This window comes from Micropterus salmoides, unplaced genomic scaffold (genome assembly GCF_014851395.1).
Source record: "Micropterus salmoides isolate LMB-PRFRI ecotype aquatic unplaced genomic scaffold, ASM1485139v1 Ms_hic_scaffold_4, whole genome shotgun sequence".
NCBI lineage: Eukaryota > Metazoa > Chordata > Actinopteri > Centrarchiformes > Centrarchidae > Micropterus > Micropterus salmoides.
The window spans coordinates 3,772,736-3,786,091 of NW_024043372.1; the positions used below are offsets into that span (position 1 = coordinate 3,772,736).

The following is a 13,356-nucleotide window of genomic DNA, read 5'->3' on the forward strand; positions in this document are numbered from 1 at the left end:
ATGAGCGCAGCCCAACTGCAGACACTCACTGATCAGAGGTTTAGATCCGGTTCTGTTTGAGAATGAGTTCAACTCATTCACTTTAAAGTTCTTTTCAAATGAAAGACTGATGCATGAATCACCTCATCAGTAGTTTAGGAACTGATCGGCAGACAAAAGAACATTCAAGGTAGAAAAGCTGGACAAATGCATTCATGCATTCATGAACTGCAAACATACTCTACCTAATTATGTATATCAGATCCATTCTACCATATTGGTACTAAATGACAAGTTGTTGGAATCAGTATTCAAAGAAATATTTCATACTGGTAAAATCATGGGGCGGTCTGTCTGCAATGCAGACAAAATAACAAGGGATCATCAAATCAAACGGTGGGATTTGTGGTGAAACAAATTCAGTTAAAGTGTCCCAGAGACAGAATAATAAATGGCTTTAAAGTTTTAAGCAGCTGTGGGCTTTAATTATTTTCTGAACCAAGTACAGACAAAAAAAAAACAAACGCCCCAAAAATCACTCTTCTTCTTGAAAAGAGCGTGTGGTTGTAATTTTATATGCAAATATTTTCGTCTCAGAGGGACACACAGAAGAAGAGACTGTTGAGGTGGAGGAGACAGAAAGAGTGGCTTTAGACTGATGGAGGACAGAAATGCCAGCTTGGGGGCACTTCAGAGAGAGATGAGAGAGAAGAGGCTTGGTGCACGCTTGGAGTAAATATGGATGCACATTTGCACACACAAAGAAGACAGACTAGATGAGGGAGAGGTCAGGCAAGGTGAGAGAGGATAAAGATTGAAAGCTGGAGAGATAAAAGAGGAGAGAGATGGAGCAAATGACAGAAAAAGGGGAAAGGAGAGAAAGAAATGAGTAAATATAGAGAGAAAGCAAAACAAGAAAGAAAATAGAAAAGAGAGGAAAATGGGAGTAAAATAAAGGGATATATGGGAGTGATGGGGAAAAAGTGGGAAAAGACAGAAGTTAACTTCAGCTCTGCCTTCAATACAATTATTATATTATTTTTTTTGTTATGTGCACGCCACAGCCGGTCTGGGCGCTGCACTTCCGCCAGATCTGCCTTTTGCGTTCCGTCAACATTACGTTTTCAATTTTCAATTTGACATTTGTTAATCAATTCTGAATTTTCCACGTAAGCATCGCGATGTATCTTAAGAATCACATCCACCTCAATTACTGTCAACACCGGAGCCCGCCAAGGCTGCGTCCTCAGCCCCTTTCTCTACACTCTGTACACCAATGACTGCCCTGGCCCCTCCTCCCATTACAAAAGACTTCAAATACTCTGATGACACAGCCACACTCGGCCTCCTCTCTGACACAGAATCAGTTGAAACATATCACCAATCCAATGCACACTTCACCCAATAGTGTAAAGACTGTCACCTCCTCCTTAATGTCACCAAGACAAATAAACTCATCCTGGACACACGTCGTAAACTCTCCACCCCTCACTGCCCCGTCTCCATAAACAGCCAGCCAGTAGAAATTGACAGCTTCAGGTACCTCGGCATCACTATGGACAATAAACTGAGTTTAGACATCCACAGATGCTGTCAACAAAGACTTTTTGCCATGTGTAAACTCAGGACTCTCTCAGCCAAACCACACCTACTGCTTCTCCTGCACCGTAGTATCATTGAACCCATCCCTGTGCTACCTGCTCCTTCACCATGCTATCTCTCACCAATAGGAACAAGTTTCTTAAAATCCCTAACACCAAAATAATAGGTCTTCGCTCTCCCAACCTGCCAGCCCTCATTAATAACTGCTCGCAGTGCAGTTACCATAGTTCAAAATCCCAGCCACCCTCTCAACTCATGCTTCACCCTTCTCCCATCTGGCCGTAGATACAGACAGCTGCTCTACAAAAAGGCACGCTTTGGGAAAAGTTTTGTACCCTGCGCTGTAAGAGCGATAAACTCCCAGACAAGTTAATGATGCAGTGTGATATGTGTGGATATGTGCACATTGTTTGTACATGTGTACTATGAGCAGTTTGTGTGTAGTATTCATGTTGAAGGTGCTCTTTGTACAGACTGTAAAAACAAATCTCCTCCATGGAGAACAATAAAGAATGAATCTGAAGTGGAGAGAAGGACGAGCACTCAGTAGAAACTGAGAGGAATGATTTGAAGAATTTTGCAAGACGAAAGAGAGAACCTGAGGATGAATAGAGGGAGGGGAGGGGAAAAGGAGGGAGAGATGATTAAGTGAATAGTAGAACAGAGAAGAAGAGGAGGAGAAGCATCTGAGATACAAGTGTAACTAATGTGGGTGAAATCACCATGAGGCCGCCAGCTACGTCTCCGCTGGGAGATCAGCTAATCTAGCACACTGCTTTTATTAATTAATCAGTTATGAGACGGAGAGGGAGAGAGAGGGAAAGGATAAGAATACGTGAGAGGTAGAGTAAAAAGCAAAAGTCCTGGAGGGAAGAGAAGAAAGGTAGCATGGGAGGAGAGGGAGAATAAATAAGTGTGCCTGAGACAGAGAGGTACTCTAATATTCCTACTCCGGGGCTGAGACGGTGACTCAGCTCTCAGTTTTAGTGAACAACTATCCTATGTTCAAAATGATGTATAGGGGAGGTAGGAGAGGAAGGAGAGCGTTAGCACAGAATAGGTTTTTCAAGTCAGTGAGGTGAACTGAGGTCTTCTTCTTCAGCTGCTGCAGTGGTTTACTAGTTTACGGAGTTTGGAAACATTAGGAGGCTTTGCACGTAACAGTGCAAACTCACTGTGAAAGAGGTCCTGTAAGGTTTTTTATTTTTATAGGCGCTGTGTTTGTGTTGTATAAAAACTTTTCTGTCTCTAATATTCTAGATATTCAACACAATGTGGGATAATAGCAACTGTATGTTCTGTTGAAGGTCGGGAGTATAGTTTGGGATGAGTGCACGTTAATGAGGCGGCAAAGTCTGAATGTGAAAAGGATTCTGGTCTTTTACTTGTGATTAACATTCATACATGTGAATTTACTTTGTTTCAAGGAAAAGACCTGTTTTCAGAATTTTGAAAAGTAGAGAATTAATGTTAGCAAAATATTATTAGCATTTCAAAAGTGATGCAGAAAGGCCCCATTTAGAGTGGTGTTGTGCATTCATGTGGTGTCGTAACATTCGGAATAATGATTTCCCGACTGGGATAATCCATGTGAACGCCGCCTGAAGTCGGAACAACAACTCAGAAAGTCTGAGAAAATTTTGCCGAGTTGTTGACGTCATACATGTAGAAGCATGGCGCATGGCGGACAACATGATTTAGAATTTGCAACGCTTGATTAATGGTGCGAAATCACGTATTGTGTATATACTTAGTTGCTAACATTTCATTTGTAGTATGGTGTTATAAATGTTATTTTGCTGTGCATGTAGAGTAAAGTACATCAATTAGGAAAGTAGGTTTCAGGTAATGTACTGGTGCAGTAACAATATTACTTTGTAACAGGAAGCCTCAAACTGTTTTAGCAGATTTTGATGACAATGACGATCCAAAACATCTTTATAATATGAGAAATGTAGTTTAGTAGTATGAAAGTGTATGAAAATACTGAAGCAAAGTACCTCCAAATTGTACTTAACTACAGTACAGCAGTAAATGTACTCCGTGACTTCCCACCACTGGACCGTGTGACGTAATGTAGCCTGATTCAGTACCTCACAGTAGCCCAGATTTATAATTTAGTAATTCAAAGAGTCTGGTGTTACAGTCATGTGCAGCTGTTGACCTGGTTGGACAGTTTTCTGGTGACACTACCAATCTGTGTCGGAGTCGAACAGATCATCAGAGTGTGTACAGATGTCCCAGTTACATCCGGTCCAATAAAGTCGTTTTCTTTGTGAACATTTCTGTTCGTTAATTACTCATCACACAAATGTGCAAGTCTTGCCCAACAGCCATTAGTCCGGACTGCGTCTGTGCCCGTGCCGTTACAGATCACATCACTGGATTCTCTTTGCTCAACTAAACACACTGTGGGTAGCTGCAGACTGGTTCTGTGGTGCGTTAGACTGTTACGCATGCCTAGAAACACATTTCACTTGACCATTGTTGAAGCCTAACTGTCTGTAACGCAACACAATAGAACGAGATCTGTGGCGACAAACAAGGCCAACGGTTTATTGGGTTCCTCTCGCTCTCTTTTTCTTTCAACTACTTCCTGTTAAATGTAATTGTGTGGTGGACACGTTTCTCTTTGTGTCCTTAAATGTGCTTTTACGTGTGGACATCCGAACCCTGTGTAAATATAATAATAATTAAACTCAGTGGCTGGGATTAAAGCTTGTCTGTTTTTTCTGTGCAGGCCACATGAGACTGTGGTGCCTCTTGAAGACCCCATTGTTACTGAGGTTACGTCAACACTACAGGAATGGGCTTTACTATGGAAGCAGCTCTATGTGGTAAGCAATACTTTTCTTTAAAGCCGGAGTAAGCAATGATGTATGTGATTGACGCAGGACTGTAATAAGCATGGCTGGTCTACCTACCTTCCTATCTGCCTGTCTGCCTGCGCGGGCAGTGGCTTTGGAGGGAGGGGGTGGGACTTTTTCATTTGCATAATTTTTAAAATCTAGCTGTCTCTTGCTAGTGTCTCCTGCATTGTCTACCCCAGCTGTGTGTCATGTCACCGTAGTTTTATTTGTGCACTGCACTTTGCTACGTCACGCACTAAAGCAAGGGAGCCAAGCACAACACTCTGTGTAAACCAAAGGCCGTTATCTCAAAAAGCATAACCAGTCATGCTAAACATAACATATCCATTGTGCTTATTAATGCTTTAATTAGCAAATACCTCAACCCACTTGTAATAACACGTCTGGTGTTATTGCAAACTTTAACATAAAGACTGGAGTTATGGGAAACCTCATTATGTATGCAACTATACTGAAGGTTCCTTATAATCTACTCAGTTCAGACAAAAAGAAGGGGTGTCATGACAAACTGGAGACACATGTGCAGTGGAAACATTCAACATTTGTATGCATGCAAGCTACTTTTTGCACCTGGTAGCTGAAAGGCAGTCATCATTTCCTTCCACTTTGACAGCACTGTTGTTGTAATCTGACAGTGTTCTTGATAAATTCATGAGTCTTTCAATCAATTCCTGTGTCTACAGTTAGGCTATGTAAAAAAGAAACATGCACTGCTAAAGTTTTAAAAATAAGTTCCACAATGTTTGCTTGCACTTCAGCTTCATTGTCTCTTGTTGAGATCCGCAGCATCTGGTTTCTTCATGTTAAAGATGTTTGGTAATGTTAGCAGGGAGGCAGCTCTGAATGTCCACATTATGCCATTCGCTGGGGCGTGTGGTGTTTTCAGCTCACATGCTAAGATTTCAGACAGCTAGACAGTGACTGCGATGAATATTTTGCACAAATGGAAGCAAACACAGATTCCTTCGCTTTCAGTCTTCCCTCAGATATGTAAAGTATCTCCCATTAGCTTGAAGCGTTCATTCTGTTCATGCTGAGAAACCCAGAGCATTATGTGGTTCCTACTCTACACACAGAATGATCCCATTAAGTTTGTTTGTACTTAGTACTTGAGAATTTTTAGTCCTCCTCCTAGCTGTGTGTGTAGCTACTTGCGTGTGTTTTGCAGTTCAGTACAGAATCAAAGGGGATTTTCAGGCCGGGTGGTAAAGAGCTGAAACTGTGCCACAGGTCGTGTCTTTCTCTTTGTTTCTAGGTTTTTTAGGGTTTGTGCAACAGTAAGAACCCTCCTTTTCCCTTTATCTTGTTGTTTTTTAGAGGTGAGCCTGTCGACCTTCAAAAACAAAAATAGAGTTTAGTTTCCTTAACACCTGACCACTGGGGTTGGGCTTTAATACAATCTCCATTATTGTATTAACCTTAGAAAATGTCCTCATCCAACGAAGAGCAATTAAGTTGTTTTTTTTATTCTAAATAATAAATAATCATTACTTCATCGTGCTTTATCTTAATAGCAATGGTGGAAACACATGGATCTTGAGTTTTCTTTCTTTGCCCCGGATCATAAGTAGAAAAAAACACTTGTTGTTGTCGTGAGTTCTCTAAAGACGAGAAAAGAGATGTCTTTGGGACTCACGCTGAAAATGTTGGATTATAGGAACAGCAAGTGAGTGATTGTAGTATAGGTATGAAAGGAACGCACCTGGATGCACTGATAGCACAATGAAGAACATCTTAGGTAAACTTGCAGCTTGTAGACTGTGTGGCTGAAGCTGTGGAGGCTGGATGCAGCACTCTGACCTTCCTGTCATTCAGATCTGTGGTGTTACTGTCAATTTCTCCAGAGTTTTATTACTCCCTTCTGTCAATCTGTCATTTCTTTTCTTAGTTCTCTGTGGTGCATGTTTTTATTCATTTGTATGTGATCTGTCTGTCTATTTGCCTTTTTTATCCTAAAGCTCTTAAGGTATTGTCAGTCACAATTTACTGTATAGTTTTATTGGATATCCTTCTTTACATAAATGTATCGAATGATAAATAATGCGATTCAAACTCTGCTGTCCTCTGTTTCTGTCTCTGTTCTGATTATTCTTTGCATCACTCATCTTCCTCCTATCCTGCCAGTCTCTGTCTTCTGTTGTTGCTCTCTGTTTTTATTCAGAGTTAACAGACTCTTGTCTTTGCTCTCTGTCAGAGCTGAAGTGATGAAAGACAAAAGTGTCTTTGTGAGGTTCTGCATGACAGATTTTCAATTTCCATCCTGACAGACCTCACATTAGCGTCTGTGCTTTGTCACTGACGAGCCAAATGTCCCCTTATAGTTGCTGTAATATACAAATCTTGTAATGAGAAATGCTTGTGTTTTGCGTGGATGGGTGAAGAGAGAGAGCGATAGCTGGAGGAATGTACATTTGCAACACAATGTGCGTTTGGATAAGTACATTTGCAGATAAAAAAAGAAATAACAGGCTGAAGGAAGTGAAGATAATGAGAAGAAGAGATGGAGGGATGAAGAGTAAAATATGCTGACATGATATAGTTATAAATAAATAAATAAAACAAATGTTATGAATGGTAGAGCCAGATATCACCTCCAAGTGTCCTCTGGTTTGATAGAAGGGACAATGTAAAAATGCAAAGGTAACAAGCGATTACCTATTCAAAGTGTATCATAATTATTTATATTTAAATTATTGCTACTTTGCGTAAATGCCAGAGAATATGTCTTACTGGAAAGAGTGCAGTATATAAGCCACAGTGCCTAAATAAATCTGCAGGGACTGGAATTGCAAACAAATCAACTACTTAAAATCACCTACACTCCGGTCAGGGACTTGAGGCGAACGCAGAAGTCCTATAAACCTGCATTCTATTGAACAGCCAGCAGGGGACTCTTCTGGTTGCAAAAATAAGTCCGGTTACATTAGAAATAATGGTTGATGCTGAATTATTACCTCAGTAAACACTTCCATAATGAGTTGATGGCCTCAGTCGCTAGTTTCAAGTCTTCTTCAACACAACATGATGTTCATTTAGTAAATTATGGTCCCATTTAGAGGAAAATAGACCATAAAGCAGAGTATGCTTCAGGGCGGGATTATCTGTGATTGACAAGTTGTTACCATGGCGGCCTGTCAATCAGGCTAGAGTGACTCACTGTATAAATTTAACCAGTGGCATTGAAAGAGCTTTTTGCGAGTTGGCTGTCCACTTTCTCTGTGAATTTAGTTTTAAGCCTGTTATTCGCTAGACAAAATTATCAGCCCTGTTAAAATGACCTAGCTAAGCAAGCTAGTAACAACTTGTAAGAAAGCTAGCTAGCTCCGCACACGGCCGTTAGCAAGTATGGCAGTTCAAAGTTGCGATGCAGTAAAATAAAGTCACACTGCTTTCTAAGCACCTTTATAGCATTATCATATTGATTTCTTTTGGAATAGGTTTTTTTAAAGGAGTACTACTTCCTGTTTTACCACATCCTCTGAGAGAGAATCACACAAATTCATACATGGATGCACACAGTCCGAGCATCTCCCTCTGTTCTTTCTGTCACACACACACACACAGTACAGTAGGTTTAACTACTACTTTATCTACTGTGTGTCCATCACGCAGTGACACATGGATGAACCCACAGTGTACAGACACACAGTGATGTGCTGGATTCTCACTGAATGGATGTTCGGTGGCGCCGAGATCTGCAGAGGTGACAAATGCCGCAGAGCAGAAAGACACACAAGAGACACATGTACACTAACGCTCTCACTTTCTCACACACACAAACACACACACACACAGAAAGACATATATCTACAGTACATAGGCTATATGTTCGTCGCTGTGTTGATGCATGCTTTTGATGTGGTCGTATATTTGTCTTTTCGTTGTCCTTCTATGATGTGCATGGCCTTTGCACACTGCCGTAGGGAATTTAGCGCATTGCTGGATGTGAGAGTGTGTAGGTTAGAGGGAGAGACAACCCTGACAGTGTGTGTGAAACATCTAGAATAAAATAAGACTTTGAGAAAGAAAGAGAGTGTGTGAGGAAGAGAGAATGCCTGAAAGCAGTTGAGGAAGAGGTGACCAAGCGAGGGCAGTGACGAAAGAAAGAAGGGTAGGTGAGAGGGAAGAAGAGATAACAACTGACAAAGAGCAAAGTGAGTGAAAGAAAGAAAGACTCAGGATAGAAAGTCTAGGCTGAAGTCATAGCCAAAGAAAAAAAAGACCATCTCTTACAAAAACTCAAAACAAACTTAACTTTGAGTTGTACTTAGGATGGACAGAATAGACAATACAGAGTGGCAAATTATGTGGTACAGAGTGACCACTAACTGAGAAAGAAAACAATTAAAATCCAGTGTTAGGAAGGTTACTTTGGAAATGTAATAGGTTACCGATTGAAGTTAGCCTCCCCCCTGCGGGGGAGCCAATCCCAGCAGACATCGGTTGAAAGGCGGGATTCACCCTGGACAGGTTGCACTTAGACAAACAGTCACACACACACACCTAAGGACAATTTAGGGTCACCTAGTCCGCATGTGGGAGGAAGCCGGAGCACCCGGAGAGGACCCACGCAGACACAGGGAGAACATCAAACACAGCAAACTCCACACAGAAAGGCTGGGGCAACCGCGGTTTTGAACCCGCGACCTTCTTGCTGTGAGGCCACCGGACCACCGCTATTTCAATTACCTTATAAAATTAATGTAATTTTTGAAAAGACATGTTGAGAGGCTATTTAACTGGCAGCCGGGCGGCGCTGCAAATCCAAACATGAGAAACAATCAAAAGCATCTGAACAGCATCAAATATTACTAAACGACTGTGGCTGGAAATGACAAAGGAAGATGCAGATGAAAAACATGCAAAGCAACAAAATCAAATCAATTATTCTACATGGAGCCGAGCTTCTTACAGAAAATATTTAAGCAATAGCTCACGACAGGCCGCGGTATACGCTTACATCCCAGTTAAGGGTCGTTGTTCGGCAACCCCCTTAACTGGGATGTAATAAGCCTATGTCACGGCCTGAAGTGAGCTATTGCTTTTATAAAACAGTTACCAAGTAGGGCAAAAAGAAAGTAGGCTAACAGACGCACTACAATTTGACTTTGTTTCATCAACAGATATTTCTTTATGAATACAAAAGTAGCTCCACCAGGCTGCTGGTAGGCTACACAGCGCATGACGGTTTCTAAGCAACATGCATCAAAGGCTAGAATTATTAGAACTACTTATTTATATCTATTTGCACGTTGCCGTTTGTTTTGCAGCCACTAAACACTGTCCAGCGTCGGGAGATTTACTTTGCTTATAAGATAATATGCTTGCTACTGTGTGCTGGTGTAACACCAAAATCTGTGACCTATCAGATTCTGTGACTACACTCAAATGACGATGTTTTCCTAACCATAACCACGTCCTTTTGGTACATAAACCCAACCAAGTACTTTTGGTACATAAACCCAACCACGTCCTTTTGGTTCATAAACCCAACCAAGTACTTTTGGTGCCTAAACCTAAACAAGTACTTTTGGTACATAAACCCAACCAAGTACTTTTGGTGCCTAAACCTAAACAAGTACTTTTGGTGCCTAAACCCAACCAAGTACTTTTGGTACATAAACCCAACCAAGTACTTTTGGTACATAAACCCAACCAAGTACTTTTGGTACATAAACCCAACCAAGTACTTTTGGTGCCTAAACCCAACCACATCCTTTTGGTACATAAACCCAACCAAGTACTTTTGGTGTCTAAACCTAAACAAGTACTTTTGGTACATAAACCCAACCAAGTACTTTTGGTGCCTAAACCTAAACAAGTACTTTTGGTACATAAACCCAACCAAGTACTTTTGGTGCCTAAACCTAAACAAGTACTTTTGGTGCCTAAACCCAACCAAGTACTTTTGGTACATAAACCCAACCAAGTACTTTTGGTGCCTAAACCCAACCAAGTACTTTTGGTGCCTAAACCCAACCAAGTACTTTTGGTGCCTAAACCCAACCACGTCCTTTTGGTACATAAACCCAACCAAGTACTTTTGGTGTCTAAACCCAACCACGTCCTTTTGGTTCATAAACCCAACCACGTCCTTTTGGTGCCTAAACCTAAACAAGTACTTTTGGTACATAAACCCAACCAAGTACTTTTGGTGCCTAAACCTAAACAAGTACTTTTGGTGCCTAAACCTAAACAAGTACTTTTGGTACATAAACCTAAACAAGTACTTTTGGTGCCTAAACCTAAACAAGTACTTTTGGTGCCTAAACCTAAACAAGTACTTTTGGTGCCTAAACCTAAACAAGTACTTTTGGTACATAAACCTAAACAAGTACTTTTGGTGCCTAAACCTAAACAAGTACTTTTGGTGCCTAAACCCAACCAAGTACTTTTGGTGCCTAAACCCAACCACCTAAACCCAACCAAGTACTTTTGGTGCCTAAACCCAACCAAGTACTTTTGGTACCTAAACCCAACCAAGTACTTTTGGTACATAAACCCAACCAAGTACTTTTGGTGCCTAAACCTAAACAAGTACTTTTGGTACATAAACCCAACCAAGTACTTTTGGTGTCTAAACCCAACCACATCCTTTTGGTACATAAACCCAACCAAGTACTTTTGGTGTCTAAACCTAAACAAGTACTTTTGGTACATAAACCCAACCAAGTACTTTTGGTGCCTAAACCTAAACAAGTACTTTTGGTACATAAACCCAACCAAGTACTTTTGGTGCCTAAACCTAAACAAGTACTTTTGGTACATAAACCCAACCAAGTACTTTTGGTGTCTAAACCCAACCACATCCTTTTGGTACATAAACCCAACCAAGTACTTTTGGTGTCTAAACCCAACCACGTCCTTTTGGTTCATAAACCCAACCACGTCCTTTTGGTGCCTAAACCTAAACAAGTACTTTTGGTACATAAACCCAACCACGTCCTTTTGGTTCATAAACCCAACCAAGTACTTTTGGTGCCTAAACCTAAACAAGTACTTTTGGTACATAAACCCAACCAAGTACTTTTGGTGCCTAAACCTAAACAAGTACTTTTGGTGCCTAAACCTAAACAAGTACTTTTGGTACATAAACCTAAACAAGTACTTTTGGTGCCTAAACCTAAACAAGTACTTTTGGTACATAAACCCAACCACGTCCTTTTGGTACATAAACCCAACCACGTCCTTTTGGTACATAAACCCAACCAAGTACTTTTGGTGCCTAAACCTAACCAAGTACTTTTGGTGCCTAAACCCAACCAAGTACTTTTGGTGCCTAAACCCAACCACCTAAACCCAACCAAGTACTTTTGGTGCCTAAACCTAAACAAGTACTTTTGGTGCCTAAACCTAAACAAGTACTTTTGGTGCCTAAACCCAACCAAGTACTTTTGGTACATAAACCCAACCAAGTACTTTTGGTGCCTAAACCCAACCAAGTACTTTTGGTGCCTAAACCCAACCAAGTACTTTTGGTGCCTAAACCCAACCAAGTACTTTTGGTACCTAAACCCAACCAAGTACTTTCGGGACATAAACCCAACCAAACTGCAACCGCTTCAAAGCCTCTGGCGCTTAACTTCCCATTTGGGTCACAGAATCTGATAGGTCACACATTTTGGTGTCACACATTTTGGTGTCACACCAGCGGCCTAACTTAAACTTTGTTGCAATGTCGCAGACAACTGAGGCAAGTAGTGGACTGCTGTCTGTGTGTTTGTGCGTTTTCATGTGTGTGTGTGAGAGAGGGAAATGTTGAATCACGTAATAAGCAATGATTTCTCTCTCTCACTCTCTCTCATTATTAATTTATTCATCTCGGCCGGTAAAATGCGATCTGTGGCCTATCAGATCGCATTTTAATACCAGGTGTAAGTGGGGCGTGAGACCCCCATGAAGCTCAGATTATAACTCGAACCCTGTTCGACGTCATACCTGCTGTATACGCTCCTCATATCGCGACTATGAACCAATCAGATTGCTTGATTTGAGCTACCCATTTTATAATCAGATGTAACCCCCAATGTGATCATGAACATTTTCATAACAAAACAGATTACAGTTACATTTATTTTGTAATTAAATTGCATAACTAAATGACACAGTGAGACGGGTGGACACAGACAGAGTTACACCTCCACTGAATAAAGTCAGAGGAACCAAAGCAGCAAAATATGTCAGAGCATGTCACAGAGAGAAAACCAGCAGAACATGTTGAACTGTACTGAGCTTCAAAATCTCATTCCTGCTCATTTTATTCAATTGGTAAACTACATCTAACTGTATCATAAATTTTATATGGTATATGTCATTTTATTTGTTTAGCTCTATTCAAGTCCTTCTCAGGATGAATTTTGATAACTTTGGTGATCTTCTGACTTTGCCTCTAGCAAATACCTGCAAGCTAATAGCACTTCCAGTATACCTGCTACAGTAAACATCAGTATGTTGGTATTGTCACAGTGAGAATGTTAGCATTTAGCTCAGTACAGCCTCAGAGCTGCCTTCATAATACCATACCTGGTATTTGTCTTGCAAATTTAGATTTGAAAATAGGAAAATGATTCAGAGAAAGAAAGAGTGAAAGTATCTGTGTGGTGCCTATGTTTCCTTTTTTTTTCTCCATGTCTTTGTCCGTCTCTCTCTGACTCTCTATTTCAACCCATTTTTTGTTTTCTGCTTCTGTCTCTTCCATCCTTCCCCGACATTGCTTTGTTTCTCATTCCCTGATTTTCTTCCTCTGCTGTCTCTTACATGCTGATGTCAAAGTAGATAAGATTGCATGTGTATTTCTGTGTGTGTGTGTGTGCGCGCACAGGGAGGAGAGGGAGTGGTGACAACCAAACAATGATGGAGGGATGTGAAGACGGAGAAAAACACAGAGGGAGACATTTCTTTGCTG

At 40.9% G+C, this 13,356-nt stretch overlaps 1 protein-coding gene across 1 annotated transcript in view; it reads left to right on the top strand.

Annotated features, from left to right (window-relative positions):
* The window catches only part of LOC119886749 (dedicator of cytokinesis protein 3-like), a 214,445-nt gene that overhangs the window by 122,262 nt on the left and 78,827 nt on the right, over positions 1 to 13,356 (top strand). Inside the window, exon 5 of the mRNA XM_038697686.1 lies at positions 4,322 to 4,418. Coding sequence (XP_038553614.1) covers positions 4,322 to 4,418 — 97 coding nt within the window. The remainder of the gene's footprint in view (positions 1 to 4,321; positions 4,419 to 13,356) is intronic.